The 25,247-nt window shown below is 46.7% G+C and overlaps 1 protein-coding gene across 1 annotated transcript; it reads right to left on the minus strand.

Annotated features, from left to right (window-relative positions):
• Positions 1 to 10,424: 10,424 nt before the first annotated feature.
• Positions 10,425 to 25,235, minus strand: hivep3b (HIVEP zinc finger 3b; the record flags this gene model as incomplete). The annotated part of the gene is made up of 8 exons (XM_080005932.1): positions 10,425 to 11,879; positions 13,335 to 13,999; positions 14,709 to 14,810; positions 15,633 to 15,808; positions 19,239 to 19,396; positions 19,605 to 21,668; positions 21,832 to 22,145; positions 23,255 to 25,235. 8 exons carry the CDS (start codon positions 25,233 to 25,235, stop codon positions 11,208 to 11,210), a joined length of 6,132 nt encoding a protein of 2,043 aa, XP_079862058.1. The 3' UTR covers positions 10,425 to 11,207.
• Between the last annotated feature and the right edge of the window lie 12 nt (positions 25,236 to 25,247).

A 25,247-nucleotide genomic window follows, 5' to 3' on the forward strand; every position in this document is an offset into this window, starting at 1 on the left:
CAGCGTGGGGCACCAGGATGTAGATATATGGGCATGGCATGGTATGTTAATATTCAACCTGGGTCCCTACATTAGCACGCATTACACACACACACACACACACACACACACACACACACACACACAGGCTCTCCAAACCACGCACAGCGGGACATAGATATTCTAAAGAAGAAGGAGAAGAAGTGAGAATCATTCTGCACGTTCCCCCTATAATAGCCTAATAACATGCTTGGATAAGTGTTTGGATACATGTACATACACATGGATACATACACAGTGCCTGATAACTTCGAATGCCCTTGTCACAATACATCACAACGGCAATCACTCGACATTTCAAATGTTTATTAGTTAAACACATTTCAATTCCACACTCTTCACACGATAAAACTTGTATTTGAAATATTCACATATTTTTATCCATTACAATTTATTTTTACTATTACTCATAGCATTTAGCTCTAACCCCAAAACCAAAAGCCCCACAAGTTTATATAATAACATTTGTGTTCTAAAATAAAATACACAACCATATATACTGCAGGCTCTTCGGCTCTTTAAAATAAATAGAAATGTCCAGTAATTGGAAAGGAATGAGTAAAACTCCGTCGTGCTACCTCTGTTGAACCCTTGAGGTGTGGCCCTTGAGCTCGTCCTCAGTCCTTTATTCCACCGGTGGTCGTGTTCACGTGCCACGCCGCTCTTCCAAGCGGTCCCGTGGCCAATCCAGGACGTGCTGTTTTTCCAAGGGCGCTTTCCTACCCAAACGCCGTGGCCTATCCCAGGCCGTGTCTACGTGCACGAACGTGCGCGCGCGGCACTGCGGCCTCCTTTCGCAGGATGTACATTTCAGCGGCCCTTTGTTTTCTTTCTCTCTGGCAAAGGGAGTGTCATTTGTTCAGGTGCTCGCAATCCTCTCCCTCGCGCTCTCTCTCTATCTCTCTCTCTCTCTCTCTCGTTAAATCTGCACTCTCAGGTGTGGGTTGTTCCCCCGGGCGTTGAAAGCCTTCTCAGATTTGCTTCTCGGGACTCTGTCGGGAGAAAAAAACAAACAAAAAAAAAACATGCTCAGAAGTGAGGTGAAAATGATGCACTGCGACCTGAGCAGCTTGGTTTGGGGCCCTTTTCACAGCGCTCTTTGAATTTTGAAGCCACTGATGCAAACCACTTTGGAACAAACGACCCTTTGCAAATGAGCTTAGAACATTTAGCTTAATCACCACTGCACCCGAGAAGATTGTGTCACAGAAATCATTGTGGTTTTGTTTTAATCTAAATTGGCATTGTCGTATCTCAACGTGAACGCTTGGCATTCCACCGTATCGCTGTGATTAAAAACATTTTGTTGTGCAGAAAAACTTTTTTTTATTGTATTTATTATTTATTTTTTTACCTTTCGTGTTTAAACAGGGGTGTCTATGGAGTGATGTAATTTGTTTCCGTGTCATCTCGATGAACCATTAATCCCTGACTTGGCCCCTTTGGTGCTTTTCAACTCCTACACACTTCATTCCTCCGTCTCCTCGGCCAATCAAAGCCACCATCTCTGAACTTTGGGCACCAATACGGGATCACGTACTCCCTCAGGGCTGCAGCTGGTGATTATGGCTCCCGGCAATAACAACGCATTCGGCTAATATTACATTTGCAGAGAAATTAGCTCTTTGTTCAGCCTCAACCCAGTCAAGCCTAAACTCATCCCTTCAAGTTTTTCCATACGCACCGGACCTCCAAAAACTCACCTGTAGAAGCAGAAGAGGGAACAGCTGTGATCTTGAGGACTGGCACAGGTACAGCGACCGATGGATCTGCGGCGCCGGGCCAGAGGATTGCCCAGGCCATAAATCGTTGTTTTGCTGCAGAGGGAGAGATAGAGGGGAGCGCCAGATCAGTGTCCACCACCTAAAAGATAGGCAACATATGTCTATCACCAAAGTTGCCCTTATCGCTCCACATCATAACTGGCAATCATTACAATCTTCGGATAATTAACCGTCCGAGGGAGCGGCGGTTCTGGTGTGTGTGTGTGTGTGTATGTGTGTGTATGTGTGTGTGTGTGTGTGTGTGTGTGTGTGTGTGTGTGTGCGTGTGTGTGTGTGTGTGTGTGTGTGTGTGTGTTTTGCCTACTGTTGATTCCCCGGCCATGTGCTCTCCTTTGTTTGGTTTTACAAGTCTACATCGATGCCAATGCACCAGAGGTTAACATGTGTGTTTTTGAGTTTGCATATTTAGTGTGTTAAAGTGTTCAGCCTCGACAGCACAAGACCAGTGTTCTCGTATTCAGATCAGTATGCCCCCATGTTTCTTTTTTATTATCTTTTCACTTATGTGTTGGAGTTTGAGTGACCTTACAGTTACCGCCAATGCCACGAGGAAAAATGAAACCTGTTGTCTGGAGCCACTGCCTCATGCCTCCTCCGTCCTGATAGACAGCCCCATGCATGCAGGAACGCCCCGACCAGCATCCTTCCTGGTATTACATCCTTTTTTTGTGTGTTTTTGTTTGTGTGTCCATGCAGGACCCACCTCGGCGAGTTAACCCAGATGATGTCCAGGTGGCAGAAGTAGTGGCACTCCGTGTCCAGCTGGTTGCTGCAGGAACATCGCTTGGTCCTCAACCTCTGAGGTTCGTCCACGTCCTGAGTCTCCGTTTCCAGCTGGTTTATCAAAGATAGACTTAGACCTGCGGATGGACCAAGCATCACTCAGCTGCAACACTTTTTAATGTTGGTTTGCTATGTTGGTTCTCAAGACCTCACTTTACTACTGAGAAACGTACCACTCTGCTGCATTTTCTCACTGTGTTAAAATGCAGCCAAATGGGGAAGGTGTAAGTAGGTAAACTCAATGTAGTCAAATTGTCTTGGTGTATGTTTTCATGTTTTCTGTTAACAGAAATGTCACTTTTTTTTTTTACTAGTTTTTGCAACTGCCATAGTGCATCCAAGCATATTGACTACAGCACATACAGAAGGTTGCCAGAAGAACTATCTCTTTCCAGTCTCTTAGGTTAGTGCAAGTGAACTGATTTGCGGGAAAAACAAAAGAGTCAATACAACTCTAAAAAACAAGAAAATGAACGGTTTGTAACATATAAATACTTTATGTGAGCTTCCCGTTTTCAAAAGGGAGATTTAATATGTTCTTTTAATTGAAAATGTTGCCCCACTGGGCTGCAATTTAGCATAGTGTAGAGCATAGAAGTTGCAGCAGAGTGGTGAGTTTCTCAATAGTAACATGTTCAGCGAGGTTATGAACAGCTATACATTGTGAGAACAAACCCTTTTCACGATTGGAAAAAAAGAGAAATTGAGAAATGTAAAATATATATCATAAGAAACAAAAAAAATGATGAGGTCAATATTATTCATGACATTTATCTGTTGGGACAAAACTATGAGGCAACAAGCAATGAATATCACGCAAATCGTGATTACTTTAAACACTCCGTAATGCAGAATCACAGATTGAATGGATTTAATTTATTTTCATTAACTCACCATCATGCATGGAGACCCACATAGTGAGGATGAGGAGGAGGCTGGTGTGAGACGACATATCAGAAGCCAGCTTGATGGTTTTTATCGGAGAGTTATGGGAGAGGATTTTCCACACCGCTCTGGAGGGTACGACAGGTAATGTGCAGCTGGTGTGTTTGACTGCAGGTGTCTGAGTAGAGCTGTACTGTACATCCCTGCTCCCACAGCCGTGATGTCACACCCGAAGGGCCGCCCCCGGCCGCTCGCAATGGAGTTACACAACAACATAACAGGGGATTTAAAGCCCAAAAACATTCAAGGAAACTCTGCTGCTTCATAGTATCTCCAACAACCGCCCTCCACTTCTGCCACTTTCCCTGTCTATAGCGTCTGTTTGGACAAAGTTGAAGCTCTGTTGTCTGCCCCAAACCCCTGGGCATTTCATGTCCGTCTGGGATATATTCAAACTTTTTGTATGCGGTCCTATCCTCTCTCCCATATGAAGTGAAGACAGGGAAGTCCACCTGTCTCAAATGTCCTCAAACATCCTGCATACATTCCTGCCTGAAATACAGTTTGATCTATCAAATGATTTTTTTTGGGGGGATGTGAGGGCTGCAGCTTGGAGGGCAGCCGTCAGGATGGAGGGGGGCACACAGAGTTTTGGTGGCTGACCCCCATAACGAAAGGGAGGATACATGGGCTGTCAAATACTGGATTTATGTGGTGTGCTGCTGCAAACCGATTCACAATGAAGGGTAATGAGACATGCTGGTACGGTCCAAAATATTAACACAGCAAATAATGAAAATATTTCAATAGAACACTGTTACAATCAATGGTTCATCAAAACTGCATTTCTCAATTCACAATGTATTGGATGTACCTTAGTGGAATGATTTTTAAATTCAAGCCACGGCTGCCTTGGTGGAAAAGGGTCGAGAAATGTAGTAGAAAATTGGTTGTAGAAATGTGAGTAGAAAAATGGAAAAACAAATTCCTTCACTTATCTCCATATCACCCAGATGACCTCCCTGTATAACAATAGCTTGGTCATCATGGCTGGCACCGCTATAAAAGCGGAAATACTGAAAAGCGCTTTGAATAATGTCAACAGTGCCGTTGGGATTTACCCCATTGCGGTTCTTAGTGATGTGTGATCAATTCTTGGTGATAACCAAATAATCTCACTTACTTATGTAAATTCGATGACAAATTTATCTCCCTCAATATTATCTATATCAGTGTGGGTGGTATTGCCCTCGTAAAGTGGACTGCCTTCCTTGTCATTCAGTCAAAGTTTACAGGTGAATTAACTGATAGGGAATTTGGCAAATCATCACGGAAATGCAGAGGAGGTCAGGCTGAAACTATTTTTTTGAACATCTTGGATGATTTGTGTTGTGGGAGACAGATGCCGTGGGATATTGTGTGTTTGTAGAAATGTTAATTACTTATAATTAATAATTATAATTACACTTGGCTACGGTGCAACTTGGGAGTCATTAGAGGATCCAAAGTACTATTTTTTAAGTCTGTCTGTAAATTGTCTATAATGAATAGATATATCAAATATATGATGTTCAATACTTTTAATAGTATGCAATAGCTATAAATATTCTTATTTTAATTGTATGCTGCAAGGACATCGGAGCCAACCTGTGATTATCTGGCCATTTGTGCGCCTGCTGCCTTCCTGGGATGTGGTAGCCATTTCTCAGGCTCGCTCTCCGGAAACAAACTGCGATTCCCCGTTACCCAGGGTCACCATGGTTGGCACAAGGGGTACCATTGAAAGTTGATAGGGCAGCAGTGTTTCTCAAACGGAGCATTCGTACCACTAGGGATACTGCAGGGTGTACTCAGAAAAAAAAAATATATATATATTTTTTAATATTGGTTATATAGTATAAAAAAATAAAACACATACAATGCACATACAGTACATCATTTATGTTTGTTTTCTTTTTTTCCCACCTAATGCTGGTGAAGGGGGTACTCAGCTGATAAAAGATCTTAGAGGGGGGTACACTATCCCTAGTTTCCCCTGGTTTCTCTTTGCGCACATGGGGATGTGTGGAATGCCTGCCTTGGTGGTGGGGCTGCCACGCCACGGCACAGTAGCGCGGATCCCTCGGAACATTCCTGCACCTGAGGTCACGCCACGCCTTCACCAGGGGCAGCAGCCGGGCCTCCCCATAGCAGGATCCCGGCAGGCGGGTCAGGCACGGAGGAGGGGACGGCAAGGGAAGGGGGCAGCTCAGTGTCTAGGGCCGGCCTCCATCACGCTGCTCCGTCCTCGAGGTGACGGTGGGTGTTTGTTTTTAATCATGGCGACGCTGCCTCCCCCGTGGGCCGTCGCCGCTCTTCAAACACGCTCTTTCTTCCTTTCTATTCCGGTGCCACTCTCCTTGTCAGCAAACAGGGCTGGGGGTGGAGCAGGGTCGTGCACTTCAGACCATTTGAGTTTTGTGATGTTTGCTGAATGTCAAGTCGCAGCGAGGACCCTTTTCTAGAGCCTCCCGTTGCTCCTTGTCAACAGAGCGTGCTTTACATAATCAGGACCCTGCTGCGTCTTCCCCCAGTCGAGAGGAAGCCAGTTCCAATGTTAAAGGACCAGTGTGTAAGATATGGTGGCAACTAGCGGGACGGATTTGGCAGAAATGGAACGTAATTTTCACAAATATGTTATAATTATGTTTTAATAAGTGCATAATCTCGTGAAAATGAGAATCCTTGTGTTTTTCTGTTGCCTTAGAACCGGGGTCGGGAACCTTTTTGGCTGGGAGAGCCTTAATAGCCAAATATTTCGAAATGTATTTCCTTGCGAGCCATATAATATAATTAATAAAATAAAATTGAATGCAACTTAATGCGTGCATTTTTTAAGGCATACATTTTTTACATATAACACATCTCTGAGTACTTAAAAAAGCGCTATTGTAATAAATGTCTATTTATTCTTCTTAATAATATTGTTGTTGTACTGTAGCTGACCAATAATAAATGAAATACTTTTTACCATTAATGCGACTTGTGGTACTGCATGGTTTTGCTGATGGCCATGTAGTCTGCTTCATACGTAGTGAGGTTAAGCTTCATGCAGGCGTTGAGGCTTCCACCAGTTCAACGTGAGTGTAGGTTGCTCTTAATGTTTCTCAGATGCCAGAAAGACTGCTCACATGCGTATGCAAAGCTTAACTTGGTCAATACGGCAATACTCACACGCTGCATTGTGTGCTATGTGACGTGAAGCTCCTTCCAAGTGTTAAGAATCAGCTGGTCTTCAGGTTTAAATTCAAGTTCAAGTTCAAGAGATTATTTGTCACATACATATTGAAGTTTCTTCCATTTCTGTCCACTTGTGTTCAGCTGATCGGTCCAACTTGGGACAGGGAGTTTTGTTAATGTTTGTCTGTCTTACAGAGGGGATCGGCGCATGGGCTCGTAAGCAGCCCAGCAGTGGAACGCCATTCCTGTATATATATATATATAGATATAGATATATATATATATATATATATATATATAATTAAATAAAATAAAATAAAATTAAATGGAATAGATAAAGGGAATAGGCTTACATATATGTATATTGGATAGGCAATTATGTAAATACACATATGTGCATTAAAGTGGCATGTGAATAAAGTGAGGTAGTGTTTGTGGGATAATACAGCACAGTAAACAACAGTACGGCGCAGCAATACGGTAACACCGAACAACCCAGAACAGTGACACAGTATGCGATACAGTGTGCTACATACAGTACAGTAAGGAAGTGGAGCCTATGTGTGTGGCTCAGTGAGGACCCCTGGTGAGGTCAGCACTGACAGTTTTTATGGCTTGCGGGAAAAAACTCTGTCTAAGTCTCTCTGTTCTCGCTGTGTGACTGCGGAGGCGCTTTCCTGACCGCAGCAGCTGGAACAGTCCGTTGTTGGGGTGATGAGGATCCTTCATGATCCTGCAGGCTCTGCTACTACCTCCTGGTGTATAAGTCCTGCAGGGAGGGGAGGGTAGTTCCAGCGGTACGTTCAGCTGAACGCACCACCCTCTGCAGGGCCCGCCTGTCCTGAGCAGTACAGCTCCCAAAGCAGGCAGTGATGTTGCCTGTCAGGATGCTCTCCACCGCTCCACAGTAGAACGACTTGAGGAAATTACTTAAGTGTCTTACTTTAGTGTCTACTTTAGTGTCTAATTACATATGTGTCTACTTAAGTGTAAGTCACCAGAGTGACAGGTCAGCCACCTCCTCGCAGTAGGCCTTCTCGTCACCATCAGTGATCAGGCCCACAACAACGGTGTTGTCAGCAAACTTGATGGTGGTGTTGAAGCTGGACCTGGGTGAAAGTCATGTGTGTGCAGGGAGTTCAGTAGGGGGGTGAGGACGCAACCCTGGGGGGATCCTGTATTCGGGGTGAGGGAGCTGGACATGTGCTTCCCCACCCTAACCACCTGGGGCCGGGCTGTGAGGAAGTCCAGGATCCAGGCACACAGCGGAGTATTCAGTCCGAGCTCCTTCAGCTTGGCAGGCAGTCTGGTGGGGACTATGGTGTTGAAAGCTGAACTGTTATCGATGAACAGCATTCTCACATAGGCCCCCTTCCGGCGTGGGGTGCAGTACCTGCCAGTACGCAAACTGCAATGGGGAGGGAGGTGCAGATATAATCCTTAATCAGCCTCTCGAAACACTTCATGACCACCGAAGTGAGGGCCACCGGACGGTTGTCATTCAGGCAGGCAGGAGAGGCGATCTTCGGGGCAGGAACGACGGTGGACCTCTTGAAGCAGGATGGGACCACTGATTCAGCCAGGGAGATGTTGAAAATTGTAGTGAACACCGGAGCTAACTGGTTGGCACAGGTTTTCAGTACTCGCCCAGATATGCCGTCTGGGCCCGCAGCTTTCCTGGTGTTCACCCGCCTCAAAGCGTTCCTGACGTCATGCACGTCCACTGAAAGTGTGTGCTTATTCCCAGCGGTGTAACGCTGGGGATGAGCACGCACTCAGTGTCCGTAATTGTGGAGTATCATATAATTGTGGCCTGCGTGCCACATATTGAAATGAACAATAAAACTCTGGCCATGTCGGTGCACCACGGCCAGAAAGACTCCGTCTCCCTCCCTCAACCCTTACCTGTGGCAGAGACTCCCACAAGTTGCACCAGAGCAGAGACCTGGGAGGGGCAGGGCCCCAAGTGAAAGATGCACCGGAGTCTTTCTGTGGTCCGCAGCCGGTGCTTGACTACGCCCCTCTGACCTGTTTTACTTTAAAATGACACAGAATAATTATTTATTACTTGTTAATTGTGATGAAAATGTCTAGCTCAAGTTAGTCTGTGAGCCATATACTGTCATCGAAAGAGCCATAATTGGCTCTCGAGCCATAGGTTCCCGACCCCTGCCTTAGAATGAACAGTTTTTATCTCCATAGGGAGCGGGTACGCTCCCATGGGGGCTTTCACCGCCATGTTTCTACAGCAGCCTAGAACAGAATAACCAACCACTGGCTCTTCCTCTTCCTCCCCCTCTAACCTCCATAAGGTTGCAGGGTGTCTATCCACTCCTTGACTGCAAACGGATAATAAATTATGTATCCTGCTAATGCTGTACGCCTAGAATACAATAGCTTTTTAGATTAGAGGCACACACACACGCTTCAATGGTGGCCAGCGAAACTTATTCTCTGCTTTTAACCCATCCTGGCTTGCCCTTCCTCCAGGGGGGCAGCATACAGCAATGCCCGGGGACCAATTTCAAATGTCCATGTCTGGTCATATGGTGTTCCACATCTTTTTGGTGGGGGGTCCTTACATGGAGGAAACCCCATGTGAGCACAGGGAAAACATGCAAACTCCACACAAAAGGCCCCTTATCGGGAACCATCCCGCCGGAGTGCGGTGCCAACAGGTCCTGCTTGCTGTGACGCAGCAGTGCAATGCACTGGCCACCGTAGTTTTGCCTACATTGTTGGAAAGGGTGCGGTGGGTTAGGGTTAGGACTGAATTCTACACACCACTCCTTTAAGATGTGATGACAGCTTCATGTACGTAAATATGGTTTTATGCCCAGGTTTAGTGCTATGGACACTATGATATTGTTAATGTTTACAGAATATAAAATCTCTTGAAAGGAGCTGATGCATGTTTGTATAATAAAAGTGGGTGTTGGTGGAATCAAGGTGAGGATAGAGGAGCAGGACGCTTGACCCACATAGATGAGCGGAGCAATCAGAATTTATTGTTGTGTTGTTGAAGAGCATAGTCATAGTGAAAAGATGGAACCAAGCGATAGAAGCTAGAGAGTAGCTCAGAGCTGTTCTGAGAATATATATATGTACAGTATATATATATATATATATATTCTATACTATACAGTATGCATATTTTGTGATTGTATAGACCATAGAATCATAAAATATATATATTGTTATATATATTTGTTATAATATTAATGATTTAAAAAAAATTAATATTGTTATAAATTGTATATTCATTGCAAAAATTCAGATAAGCTCTTAAGCTAATGTAAAAATTATCCTAAAGGAAAAAACCTCTAAGTTACCGTGAAAGGAAAATGTAATCCGAGTATTTCCTGTGAAATGCACACAGTATTTTACTTTCACAACTTCCAGGGTCTCTTCACTCGGGCCTTTCACTTATATATTCCAACTTACTACTCTAAAACTAAAACTATTCCTATTTATATGAATAGGCAACGATGCTTGTAAATGATCATACGATCAATATTATGATAATATTATAATATATGAAGCAGCTTTTAAACAACACATTCACACAAAAAAGGCACAGGCTCAAGGGAGTCTAGCATACATTTTATTCGTCCAAGGACTAGAAAATTTGCTGTGTGTGAAATCTGCAGGGCACTTCATCTTACTGTACCAGAAAAGCTCCCTCTCTCCTCCCCGCCACCAATTCAAGTCACATTAACATTGTGAAAAAGACACACAAACAGAACTGAAGAACAGAGGCATGGTCTTTCTATTTTTCCAATAATAAAAAGATAAAAAAAAAAAAAACAACAACCTTAAAGCAATTATCAATGTCATCAAACATCATCAAATAATAAATAAGGAGCACTCTTCTCTGTACAGAGATATGTTCTAAGCTAAAACTTTTGTCATAAAAATATATAACTTCAGTGCATTTTCTTTGATTGGTTCATTGCTGCTCCTTTCGATCCTCCTCGCCACACTCCCAGTAACCCTGGCATTAAAGCATTGGCCTTTAGAAATAGAAATAACATGAACACCAAATATCAATCCCCTCCGTCAACACAACAGAACAATAAAGTTTCACAGCCTTCTGCTTGTGTACCTGCGCTGTACATAACCAAACCTGGACAGAAAAGGCACAAGTAACTACAGTTTGAGTAATACTGGACAAAGGGACGAACAGAAGTTAGTTTTTCCTTTAAGATTTTGGTCATTTACAAATTTATTCATAGTCCTTTTACATATATTTAAACAGATATTAAGATAGCAATATCAATAGAGATACAGATGGAATATTTATATAGATTTACAGAAACATCTTCACAAAGAAAAAAAGTGCATTTCATAACAAACCTGAATATTGCCAAAGTACAGACAGTTAAGTTAACAATGGTATTGAAAACTGTATAAAAAACAAAGCAATAAAAAACAAAAAACAAAGTGTAGCAAACAATAAAGCGTAAATGAGACGCGTAAAGCATCGAGACGTGGAGACTAGTAAGTGCTCTGGTCTGTTCTGGCTGGGTCTCCCTTAGCTCCTTGCGCCAGCAGGTCATGGCCACCAGGGGACGCCTGCCCCTCTGAGAGCTGTCCAACAGTGTGCGAGGCCGAGGGAACTGCTTGACCGTGAGGCGGTCTCGGGCGACCGCCTCCCGTGCAAAGGTCTGCGGTCTCCGCAGCAGACCCCTGCGTGCGGGTGGAGCTAGGCGAGCTGCCGTATTGCTTTGAGCCTGTGGTCTCTGTGGTCTGCGACTCCGTTGTGGAACAATCTAACGCTGCACGGACGCCGGGTAGGCCCGACTGGCTGGTTCCCGCCTCCTGGTTCTCTGACCAACGGCCCCCAGGAGTTCTAAGCCCTTGGGTTCTGGGGGTCCCGCCCCAGCACTCAAACCTAGCCAGTGATGGACGGTCAGTGGGGGGAGAGGTTGGGGAGGACTGGGTGGTCGTAGGGTGGGAACAATGCCTGGCCTGCACCATTTGGATCCCTCCAATAGGGATCATCATGTAGGGGACCTTGGCCTGCTGGGAGTGAAGGGGAAGATGGCTTAAGACGTGGTCCGCCGCCTGGCTGCTCGGATAGGCCTCACCAAAGGACAGTCGGAAAGCTGGGGGGAACAGGGTTGCCTCTGGTGACATGAGGCCTTCGCCTGACGTACCACTTTTCTCCTGCAGGGGGAGGAAGGACATCATAAATACAATCACTGAAAAACTTAGTCCAGCTCTTGGTTGTTTTGCTGGGATGATCACGTCATAAACACCGGTTTTGTATCAGTTTAATGGCCAAGACATGGCTCAGCGTTAACTACGCCTGTATTCCCTCTGCGGTGTCTGCGGCGGTGGTGAGCTCTTGATAGTTCTGTGCATGACTGCAGATGCCGCCCGCTATTATTACTATTGCACATCTTATTACAATCATTGCACTTATTGTTTTACCCCAATTGCGCTGTGCTACTCATCCCAGTTCTCTAGCACGTGTGTAATATTTATATTACACACGTAATATATTATTACTGAAGGTGTGAAAATGACCTCCGCAAAGTATATATAGTTTCTGACTGAGCACTTTCTTCCGTGGTACAAAAAGAAGAACCGTGCCTTCCGTAGCAAAATCATCTTCATGCATGACAATGCACCATCTCATGCTGCAAAGAATGGCCATAGCAGCCATTGTCATTGGCTGCTATGGGCATAAAAGGAGAGAAACTCAAGGTGAGGCCCCCATCCTCCCCTGACCTCAACCCTATTGAGAACCTTTGAAGCATCCTCAAGCAAAAGATCTATGAGGGTGGAGGCAGCTGGTATCAAAACAGCAGCTCTGGGACGCTGTTCTGACGTCCTGCAAAGAAATTCAAGCAGAAACTCTCCAAAAACTCACAAGTTCATTGGATGCAAGAATTGTGAAGGTGATATCAAAGAAGGGGTCCTATGTTAACATGTTACTTGGCCTGTTGAGATGTTTTTGATTAAAATAGCTTTTGATTTCAGTAAATATGACCTCCTAATGCTGCAAATTCAACAAATGACCATTTTCAGTTCTTAACAACCTATAAAATGTTTTGAAACTCTGTTGTGCATAATAATTTGGAACAGTGCATTTTGAGTTTTTTATTTTTGAAAAAAATACTGTTATCATTGGGAGGTTTGTTCAATAACATTCGCATTATACCCTTCACGGTTGATGACTTGAAAATTATACTGACTCTCATTTGCATCGACTATTTAGGAAAATCAGAGAAAAATATCATTTGCATAATAATTTGGAACACGGTGTAAATCACATTCTGTGATGTCCAACCCAATGTTCCGCGATATTTCCCACCATGAGTTCTCCATCTTGGTATTTTTAATTCTAATGTAAAATATGTTATATTGTTTACATTGCTTGGTATTTTTGCGACCAAGTCGAATGTACGGGGCCCAAAGCGAGCGGGCCAAACACAGCGCTTGCGATGCTGCGTCGCCCTACGCGTAGTTCGATTTGGAAAGGGCAAACGATAGCTCGGGCGGTGGTCTCTACGTCCTGCGCCACGACCGGAAGTAGCTCCTGCGTAGCTCCGGCGGTGTTTTGACGTGCAACCACAAATCCTCCTTTAGCATCAGTTGATCAATAAAGCAACCTACCAGTTTGGCGTTGCTACCCTTTGGAGCAGGGTTCTCCCAGGGCAGGTACGCAGGGGGCCTGCATTGCAGTCCCAGCGGCGAGGACGGTGCCCGGCCTTGTGTTGTCCGGTAGCAGCTGGACGAGAGAGGACGGCGAGGGGAAAGGGCTCGGACGGGGGACAGTCCTCTGTCCGGGGAAGGGGAGAAGTGCTGGGCGGGCGAGGGCAGTTCTGTCCTCGGGGAGAGGCAGCGGACTGGGGGGGACGGGTCCAGTCGAGGCGAGAGGCTACGGCTGGGGGAGCAGCTCTCGCTTCTCGGGGAGAAGGCCCTGGGCGAGGCGTTCCAACCCCGACGGGAGAACAGCGCTCTGCGGCCTCCGGGGGAGGAGGCTCTGCCGCCGCCGGGCCACAGCCTCCTGGGGGAGGGCTCCTGGCTGGGGTTGGGACTGCTGCCCATGGGCTCCGGGTCAGGAGTGCCCTGCTGGGACGGCCGACTGCAGCTGGAACGCGGCCCCGTGGACGGACGGGTTTCGGAAGAACATGAGGACGGCGGGTCGTCATGGGAGGAGGACTCATCTTCCTCGTCGTCGTCATCGGAGTCGTCGTCATCCTCCTCGGACTCTTCCACGTCGGAGAAGCGATGTTCCTCCTGCTCCTCTGAACCGTAGGGTCGCTCTTCGCTCCCTCCTGTTGATGCATGATGCACGGACAAACATTTAATATTTCAAAACCGAAAAACTGCTGCAATTATTTATCCTCATTCTTTCACTGTCGCAAACAGCCATAACATATAGATGGCCTATTCATAAAAGCGCTATTATCACAAAACCCATTTTGGGAACAAGCTCAAAGCATAGGAAAGCTAGACGTCATCCGCCGACCCCCGATAAAAAACAATCTCAAAAATAGCTTGAGGATGGAGCGACAAAACAGATGAGTGAATAGCGTCCTGTCTCTTTTGACAAACTCTCCTCGCGGCACCTGAATGGAGAGTCAGTCTGAACAGCCCGACCTCGGCTGCGATGACAGGAGAGAGGGCGAGGCTGCACGCGTTAGGGAAGGCATCACGACACGGGGCGGTGTGAACGGGTGGATGGCGGTGCGTGGGAGGTTCGGACCCGAGCGTTCAGGACAACTCGCCTGGAAGGGGGGGGGGCGGTGCAGCGGCTCCACCGGGACCCGATGGGCCGGGCCCCGCGTCCTTTATTTATTTATCCCATACTTTTTTTTTTTCCCCCCACGTTTCTGTCGCGAGGCCAAAGCGAGCGGAATAGAACATGGGGTTGGGTAAGCTGTCACCGCCGAGCAGCTCAAACTCCTCACGAGGCTCAACCCCGTCCAGCCGTGCACCTAGACGGATTCTTCCGGGTGCGGCCGGGGAGGCTTTCCGAAATACCTGCTTCCTCGCTCTCCGGCTCGTCCAGGGACGACTCGGACACTCCCATCGCCTGGCACTTCTTCCCATGAGCCTTGGATTTCATGTGTTTAGTAAGGTTCCCTGCGAGGCAGACGGGAGCCAAACTTCAACAATGTGGGTGGAGCTGGTTGTGAACAGGTTACACACTGCACATCCAGCAGTGATGTCAGCTGTTACAACTGCAGATGTGGTAACTTCCGGTAATAACCCTAATCATGTGAGCAACAGCTATCGAAACAATTACGTAATTATTATGTTAATGGAGAAGTATTACATTAACAGCAGGTTTACATTTTAATTTACAAATAATGTTATAACTTATTGATAACGTAATAATAATCAGTTGAGTCAGTGCTGAGGTGAATATCCACAGAAAATTGGTTGTTGGTGCTGATTTTGAATAATAGTTCATGCACCAAATGTGTAAATGGCTGACATTTATGAATTTAATTTAGATTTGGTTACATTTATTATATTATATTTATTATGATATAATAAAAAAAAAAAAAAAAAAAATATATATATATATATATATATATATATATATATATATTCACACACACACATTCAGTTAGATATTACATTATTGGTAAATTAAGCCAATGCAACAATTTCTCACTTACGTATTTAATGATATCATTAACAGGAAAATATACTTATTTTCTTTTATTATATTACTGGGAAATGTATTGGCAGGATTATTACAACATGAGAAATAAATGATCAACGGTTTATTAATATTATGGTTTAATGCGTTAACGGTAAATGATTACGTCAGCAGTTGTTAACAGTATGCTCTTCAAAAGTGATGAGGCAAAAAAATATTTAAAAAAATAAAATAAAAATAAAAAAGGCCAGACAAATACATCGCACATTGGACTGGCCCAAAGCGTGTCCACTCACCTTTGGTTTTGAAGGCAAAATTGCAGTGTTTGCAGACATACGGACGGACGTCTGTGTGCGAGCGGATGTGCTTCCTCAGCATGCTCGGCTTCTTACATCGGATGCCGCACTCGCCACAGACATACTTTCCCCTGCCGCGACCCCGCACATAAACATACTCCTCGTTGGATTTATACCTGGTCCGGGGGAGATGGAGAGAGAGACACAGAAACAGAGATGGAAGAGGGCGAGAGAAAATAAGGGCCGGACACAAAGGCAGACTGTGGCAGGGTACGCCAGGGGCCCCACGTCCATAAAAAAAAAAAGACGAAACACTCCGGTCTAAGTACAGGAGCCGAGCAAACATAGCACCTTCACTGCGCGTAGGGTCATTTTGATTCAATTAACTCAAACTAGCAATTAACTTCATTAACCAAAAATAAACTACATTTAACTGCATATATTTAAACACACAGCCGAGCAACAATGACACAGGCCTTTTTAACATTCTCAATACAGAGTCCTCTTTATTGCATTGAAGGTGGTGGCAGCAAGTCCCCTGGCAACTCCGTTGATTTGCACTCCACCGCAGAGTGCCGAGAGAATGCCTGCCTATCTGTTACGGTGGGCAACCCTGCCAACAACAACAACAGCGAAAGAGAGGGAAGGGAAGCCTGGCTACAGAGAACAGCCCAAAATAGACAGGATAGACCGGACACACACACACACACACACACACACACACACACACACACACACACACACACACACACACACACACACACACACACACACACACACACACACACACACATATATATATACATTTAAATGAATCAACACATTTAAACCAAGTCTATAAAAACGTTTATGCACAATCTCTGTGTTTACCAAAAAGCTATTTGTAGTGACTCAGTGGAACCACAGGCCTTTCACATCCCAAAACGAACCGCCCCGTCGGCCCGCATGTCTGCCTCACGCCGCCCGCGTTGAACTGCAGGCGACACAGCGCATAAATATGAGCGCACGGCGGGGACGTCGCGGACGCTCAGCGTTGTATAACAAAACCGGGGAACGGCGAGTCAAAGCAAAGCTGTTACACAACTGTGAAACGGCCTCAAGAGTGACGTTCTGCTGCGTCTGTTCGGCAGCCGGCTACCGCTCCCCCGGCACATATTTCCCGTCCCGGCTATGAATACCCGCTCGCCGTCCGAAGCTGCACGCCACGCGTCAACCCCTCCGTTCCATCACGCTGTCAGAGTGCAAAGTATACAAAACTGAATATAAAAAAATAAAAAATAAACTCCCCGATACCACGGCCATGTGACGGAGAAGCCAGACAGGTGCAGAGAACGCCGCCCCTGCCACCGTGAAAATATCATCCTGGGAGTCCCCCCGGAGCGGCGGGAGATTAAAGTCCAAAGATTACGCCATGTGACTCGGCGGTGGTTTCCATCCCAGGGGAGGAGGGGGGGTAGGAATGTGTTGGAGGGGATACTGCTGATCCCTTTAAGGACGTTCCGCAGACTGTGAGGACATGGGAAGTTGCCTCCGTCCGTCGCGTTCCGAGCTCTCAAGACCACGCAAATCGATCCGCGAGCCGACGCTTTGACCCCGGCGCCCGCCAAGAAGGATTGGGCTCCCTGATTGCAGAGGCGAGCGCCGTGAGGCGGGAGCGACGCTGAGGCCGTTTGGACACCTTGGCCCTTCCTTCCCTCCTTCTCTCCTTCCTTCCCTCCTTCCTTCCTTCCCTCCACCTAGAGAGACGTCTGTATTTGGAACGGAATGAAAGCCCATGGACGGGACGCAAACGAGAGGGCGCGAGTGTGCTTCCGGTCCTCGCGACGAACTGAGCGGCGCACACGGTCGCACTGTGAGAGGGAGCGTCGATGAGAGGGCGAGAGGGATAATGAGTGTGAACGGAAAAGGAAAAAAAAGAAAAGGAAAAAAGGAAAACACTGAGTGGAAAACATCCTGCCAGATTTAAGAGAGCGCCTCGCAGTGTGCATGTCTGGTTAAAAGAAAAAAAATTTAAATTAAAAAAGCTTCGGCGCAGCAGCACATCAAGGGATGCGGGGGGAGAGAGAGAGAGAGAGAGAGAGAGAGAGAGAGAGAGAGAGAGAGAGAGAGAGAGAGAGAGAGAGAGAGAGAGAGGAAGCAGAGGAAGTTAAAAGATATCAGAGAGGAGAGGAACGGGAGAACGGTGCACTCAGGTTAGTTTGACTCCGGCAGTGCCGGAGAGGGCGAGAAACAGGGAGTGTGAGCAGAGAGAGCGAGACGTGTGAGGGAGAGAGAGAAAGGAAAGAGGGTGGGGAGAGAGAGAGAGGGAGAGGGAAAGGGAGAAGGGGAGCTGCAGGGTATTACTGCCGCGGCACAGACCTGTGCTAGTGTGTGTGTGCAGACTGTCTGAGGCGCATGGTGCCAGTGATAGACGCTGGTAATTAACGCCTTATCTACTGTCAAGCAGACAACTTTGTTGCAATCAAGCTGCCACACATAAACACAAGCCCTGGCTGTAAACACACACACACACACACACACACACACACACACACACACACACACACACACACACACACACACACACACGGGGACGACGACGACATATTATTCTAAAATATTTAACAGAAAACACCCCCCCATCATCAGAAGTGAAACCCGTTGCTTCTAAGTGAGAAATTACCTCCACATTGCTCCATCTTATTTTATTTATCTATTATTATCTTTGAGTTCATCTTTCAATCCCTCAATCACATATTTATAATTGATACCCTATATGCCCACATATTGTATATTTGTAATAATTTTATTGGGATTTTTTTTATTAATATATATTTAACCATTTTAATTTGAATTTGAATTTAAATTTCACTTTTTATGGAATTATATTATGATTTTTATGACTGTTAAGCTTTTTTTTTTTTTTTTTTTTATGTTAACTGTCTTAACCTCACCATGACAAATTCCATAAATGTACCTGCATGGTGGAATAAGCTGACTGCGATTCTGATCCTGATCAGTCTATTTTATCCCCATCCATCGCTGTTCTTCCTGTATCTCAGTCTCCTCCTTCACTCCAAACAAATTTGACTGAAGCCGCTGCCGGGGTCAGACAGCTTTGGACTCTGCTCTAAATCGAGAGAACCGGCGAGATCCGCAGAATCAGAAAAAAAAAAAAGATATTCACTCCCAGACAGTGAGTAGAAAGGGCACCTATACCAACGCACACACACACACACACACACACACACACACACACACACACACACACACACACACACACACACACACACACACACACACTATCTGTCTGAATCAAACTTCAACTACCAGTGAAAAACAGGCAAGATTTGCCAGCAGTGAGAGGAAGAGGCTTGGCTGCAGGTACAAATGAAGTCTCCGAGGGCTTCATTGCTTCCCATCTGTTATTTCTCGGTGCACTCTTTTCAGCGATATTTCACCGTTATAAGTTTTCTCCCTTAAGTCATTGTTTGAGCGAGTGGTGAATGATAAACACGTTATTTGCAACCAGTACACCACACTCCCCAAAAAATAAATAAATTATTTACAATAACATAAATACAAATTAAAATAAAAATGTAGATAACGTTCCCGATCTGGTCTTACCCGCCTTCAAAGATCCGGACGCGAGGGGGCTCGTTCTGTTTTGAGGTAGAGGGTCCTTCCTCTTCTCTCCGTCCTTTTTTCTTTTCCCTCTTCTCCTCCTTCTCCTGCTTTGGCAGATCCTTCACTTCGACAGGGGTGCTGGATGGGGTAGCATGTACCTACACTCAAAACAGACACAGGAAAATTCACCAACTCTGGAGATGAAAAAATAAAAAAATAAAGTGCTGCGCAGGCTAATTTCTGGATTCTATCGCATTTTAGGAGCCAGATACAAAATTGCGATATAAAAGTCAGCAGAAAAATGATGGCAGAGAAGGTGAGGGAATATCATGCTGCTGAAATGGTAAATATTGCTGGTATATTTACCTCTGAGACACGTGGTGTCCTGCTACTAGAAAGAGGCAGCTTGCCTTTGGCTGGTGTCGGGGCCATGGCCATGGTGTACGTCTCTGAGCTGTACTTCTGTTTGGAGCACAGCAGGGACAGCGACACCTTGGTGCTAAGGCCGGGCAGGTTGGGGTTGTGAGCGCTGACACTCCAGGTGGAATAGACCGAAGTCCGGGGATCCCTATGGACAGATGGGTTGGGCTTGGTGTAGTTCAGGTAGCACCAGTTGACGGAGGTGCCCGTGTGGAGGCTCGGGAAGGAAGGGGCACTGGGTCTTCCCGGGCTCTGCAGCCGAGAATCGCCGGTTCCCCATCCCTCTTCCACCACTGGCCCCTCGTCCTTTTTTGCCTTTTCCTCCTTTGTTTCCTCTACCTCGGCTTTGTTTTGTGTCCTTGGTACCGACTCTTCCTCCCCCTCTACCTTCACCGTTACTACCTCTACCCTCTTTGGCTCTTTGGCTCCTTCTTCCAGGCTACTGCTGGTGGCTTTAACTTCTTCCTGTCTTAACTCTTCGTCTCCCACCTTGTGTTCTACATCTTCCTCCTCCTCCTCTCCTTTTTTTCCCTCTGCCTCCTTTTCTTCCTTTACCCTTTTTTGGTGACGCTGTGCTTCTGTGCTGAGCTCCAGACTAGCAGCAGGAGAGAGCATGCGTTTGCTTCCTCCAGCCCCTAGTGGACCGTAGCTTTCCCCAGATTCCGATCCAGAGGCCAGCTCCACGGGCATTGACAGGGACAGGGCGCTCTTAAAGTCTGGGGTGGGGACCTTCAAGTAGGAGCGCCGCAGCTTCTCCTGCTCCAGCTGGCCCATGATGACCATAGCTGTGCAACAAATGGGCTCCTGCGATTGGGCAGAGGCCAGGATCTGAGACAGGGTTGTATACATAGCACTGGCGTAGGTGGAAATGTGGGTCTGGAGGCGCACTGGAACTACAAGGGACACAACTGGCGTCAGCTGTGCTAGACAAGTAGCAATGACTGGCCGTGAATGATGGTAGGAAATGGGAACCAGAGACTGATTAGCAAGGCCAGGTGGTGTGGTGGAGGTGGAGGATCTCATCTCTCTTGGGGCAGGAGTCGGGGCCTCTAAAGTGAGTACCGGGGGAACAGGCAGGTACACATCTTGACTGACTCTTGGCCTGGAAGACAACTGAAGAGGAAGCAGAGTAGGAAGCTGATGGAGCGGTATACCCAAGCGCTCAGCCATGTGGATCTGTGTCGGGTGGACCTGAATAGGAGAAGGGGCTGTGCGTGATTGTAAAAAGCCTCTATGGATTATTTGAGTGGACAGGACCTCTGGGATGGCTGTGGTCCCTGGGAGCAACTGGTCTAGCGGCCCAGGGGGCTGGAACATTTCCTGCCCCCTGGGCTGCAATGGGAGTGGATCCTGAGGGAGGGTTTGGGGCTGGAATAGCTGCAGGGTCTTTCCTACGGATTCTAAGCTGATCTGAGAGCTGACCTCGGCAGAATAGCGAACAGGATGGCTAGAGTGAGATGGTCCAGGCTTTGGACTCTCTGCTCTGGGAAACTGAGCAATGGCAGACCCTTCCTCCTGATCTGGTTCCCCTAAAGTGGCATGTTTCACTAGGAGGCACTTCCTCCTTTCTCTCCAAGCTGATGTAGACTGCTGAGTGGACAGGGATCCATAGTCAAAGGACTTGCTCCTGTTCTCTGAGACCTGGTCAGTGTGCGTGGGGCTGGCTGGGGTCTGTTCGGAAGCTGAGCGCCTCATCTCCCTGTGGGTTTGGTAATATTGGTGTGAAGTGGAAGGCACCATAAGCATCTGGGAACTGCTTGAGACCCAGACAGCAGGCTCAGACCTTCCTGTGTCCTCACAAGAGGCAGAGAGGCTTGAAGTGTGGGAGATGTTGCTCTCCTGACTGGGGCTGCGAGGCAGGGATGCAGTCTCAAAGCTGGATTCTCCAGATGACTGGGCCATCTCTGCCAGACGCAATCTCTTCTTCTTTGGCGGCAACTTCTCTGCAGGAAGCTGGGCCAGAGTCTGGCTGCGCTGAGGCCACTGGAACTCTTCAACTTTCTCTGGCTCCTGGGAAAATAAATAAACTGTAAATTCTAAATTCTGGTTGTACAAAATGGGAAACAACGGTGACATTAACAAGTAGGCAGTTGAAGCAATAAAATGAATTCTTTCCATGAAACTATCAACAGACATTGCCTAAACATACAGAACCAAACAGACCATAACCTACCTTGGACAAGGATGCTGTCACTGGTGGTGAGACAGATGGCATGTCAGCATCAGGCTCCACAGTAACAAGGATCTCTGGCACTTGGATATTGGGTTGGCGGATGAGCCGGGATGAGGAAGGTGATGGTTTTGGCTCTGGTTGCTGCGTTGGCTGCCTCTTTCTGTGGTCCGGTTCCTGGCCCTCCATGGAGACACACTCTTGCTTCTCAAACGAGCTGGTGTGCTGAATAACGGACACACCTTTTCTATCCTGCTGCTGCTGCTGCTGCTGCTGCTGCTGCTGCTGCTGAGTTGGCTCAGACTGGGAGGAAACACCTTCAAGATAACAAAAACAAAATCAATAAACTTAGAATTGTGATGTGGTTTTGATGCTGATTCCGCTCACATTATACATTGCGACATCCAACTGCATTTTAACCTGAGGTTTCAATATCTTGTATAGTTGTCTTATCTGTTTCTGTATTTATTTTTCATGATTTGCATTAACACGGAAGCCGTTTATAATTTAAGATTAGGAGTGGGAGGGTTATCAATATAACTTCATATCTTGATAAAAAGCAGTGACAGTTATTACACCGTCATATGTTTATATTATCGCAAAACAGCCTTCATTACGATAACTGGTCCTGGTGATTTTCTTGAACTGCGTGTGATTATTATAGTTACAGATAGTTATAGTTTTGTTTTAAAACAGGCCAAGAGGTTTACGCTTATGCAACAATTGTGTAAATAACTTTTTTAACTAAACTTTTTTTCAGTTATCGCAGTGACTTGAACAGATTTGTATATGTATATGACAAAAAAACTGATTTTGAGAGATTTTCTTTTTCATTACTGCTTTTTAATATAATTGAAGTATGTTTTCATTGTATTTGAATATTTAATATATATAGAAATAGTTTCACATAGCTGTTTAGGCTGTCCGTTGGCCCAGTGAATTTATATCAAGTTTAGGTGAGTAAAGCATGTGCGGTTGCCTATTGGGGTTCTTTCAACAGTGGAACCTGAACAGCTCATAACAGGAAGCTTCTTTAACACTAAATGGAATGTAAAAAATGGCTTAAAAAACAGCAGAATCGAATGTGCTGAAAGCAGCTCCCATGATGCTGTTTCAAAATTGTATCAAAGAAAGTGTGGATGTGGCCATAAAATGGTACAGCAAGAACAGTCAGTTACAACTAAAACTGGTTTCAACTGGTGTAATAGGTTTTCTATGGACAGGCTGTGTCTACTCTATTTAAAGATCAGTCCCCTAAACTAAGCATACCTCAATCCTATGTGTGCAAAGTTGATTAAATAATTTAAATGCTTCAACTATTTCCCAAGACAACGCCATCGCAAAAAACTTTCAATTACGATAGGGACAAAGAGGAAGATCTGTTAGGATCATGATCTCTTTCTACTAAAGGGATAGGTTGACACACCTGAGATGGCCTGTCGGTGCTCAGGTCTGCTCGGCACTGGAGTGTCAGCTGACGAACTGCCAGGCATGGTGGTTGGCCCGGGGCTAGGAGGATCCTCCTCCAGGCTCTCCTCTTTCCTCCTCTTCCTCACTGCCATGGCCAGTGCTCTGAACTTGTAGTGCATTATCTGCGGGCGATCCTCTCTGCATGATCCACTTGCATCCTCGTCCTCTGTCCCCAGTGTTTGCTGTCCTGGACATATGCCCCTGTGAGCTGTGTAGCCCTCTCGCTGTTGGCACTTGGTCATGCATGCATCACGGTCATGCAGGCTTGGCTTCTGTTGCTGTTGTTGCAGCTGCCCAGCAGGGTCAGTCCCTCTTGTTGAGGAGGTGGGATCTGTCTCCTCTGTGATAAGCTCAGCTCCCAGGGGAACCTCTATGGCAGGCTGGCGCCTCAGCATACGCTGGGCATGGCCTACCCTCATTTCTGCTACCACGGCCTGCTGTTCATCAAAGGAGTGGCTGAGACGTACGCCTCTGGGACACATGATACTCGTGGTTGATGGTTCCCCCTGGCTGGCAGATGAGGGCATAGAGTGACTTCTAAGCAGAGGTACAGTGGACAGTTCCTGATTAGCTGCTGGATCTTTAGAAGCGTGAAGGTGACTTACACTGCTAAGGCCAGAAACCTCCCCTTTAGGTTCAAAAGCATAGGGATCTTTAGAAGTAGCGACTTTGGGTGACTCCATACTGCTTTTTCTTGACAAAGAAGAGCGTCGGGGCTTGACACTATCAATCTCACTTGTATCTACCACTGCCTCATTGATAGTGATGAGTTTTGTAATATGATCAATTACTTGGGTTTTGGGAACAGTGAAAGGCAGACTTTTATCCTCTTGTCCAGAGGATGAGGTGAGTGATGAATGGGCTTGCTGCTGATGGGGGTTGCGCTGCTGCCCCCCCAGTCTCCCATATTTTCCCAGGATAATTTCTGCGTAGGTTTTGGCACTTGCACTGGGAGGGCTAACTTGCGACAGCTCAGTGCTGCCTGATCCAGAGAAGTAGCCAGACTCTGTGCTGCCTTTACTGCCAGGGCCCAGCGAAGAGGAGGAAGTGGAGAGGGAGGAGGGAGGGTCATCTGGAGAAGCCATGGGGCCACGTTTCCTCTCACTTAGCCTCATTGCCAGCCTCTGTTTGACAGCTTGGGAGTCCTCAGGCCTCTGGCCTTCCTCTGAGATCCCTGGCAATTCCTTAGCGCCTTTCCTCTGTTGGGTAAGCATCTCTTTAGAGGAGGAATGCCTGTGCTGGCCTGTTTCCTCTTCAGAGTCTGTGCTCTCCCCTTCTGTTGGTTCCCCTGCGTCCTCCCCAAGGCCACCAGTCTCCGGTCCACTCAAACTTGGTTCATCGCGGCTGGAGGCTAGGCCTGCCTTGATGCGGTGGGCATGGGATTTACGGTGTTTGTAAAGGTTACTCTTGGTCTTGAAGGAGAAGCCACAGGGTGCACACGGGTAGGGTCTTTCTCCTGTGTGGGAGCGAATGTGTTTCTGAAGTACACTGGGCTTGGCACATGGACGTCCACAATATGTGCACACATACTTGCCTGGTTTTTGGGGTTTCTTCTCCCCTCGCCTCGATGGACCCGCCCCTTCTGAGGCATCCTGACTTTGTTGTGGTTGGACCCCCTGGCCTTGTTCGGCTCTTGTGGAGGAGGTGGAGGGAAGGGGTAGAGTGGAGGAAGCTGTCGTTGACAAGAAGCTGCCTCCTGAGGGACCTGGGGAATCTGACTGATGCCATGCTATAGCCTGCTGCTGCTGTAGCCTGAGCAACAGATTGCTTCGTTGGGGTTGTCGGTTTTGGAGGCGGCCCAGGGCTCTGTGCACAGGCCGAGGGTTGGCAGGCTGTTGAGCTGGATGGGGCCCCAATGGGGGCTCAGTAGGAACAGGCTGCTGCTCTTGCCTTTCTGAGCGCTCCCCATCGGCCGGACGGCTGGACTCAGCCTCCATAGAGTGGGGAGA

Source organism: Zeus faber, assembly GCF_960531495.2.
Source record: "Zeus faber genome assembly, chromosome: 8".
Lineage (NCBI taxonomy): Eukaryota > Metazoa > Chordata > Actinopteri > Zeiformes > Zeidae > Zeus > Zeus faber.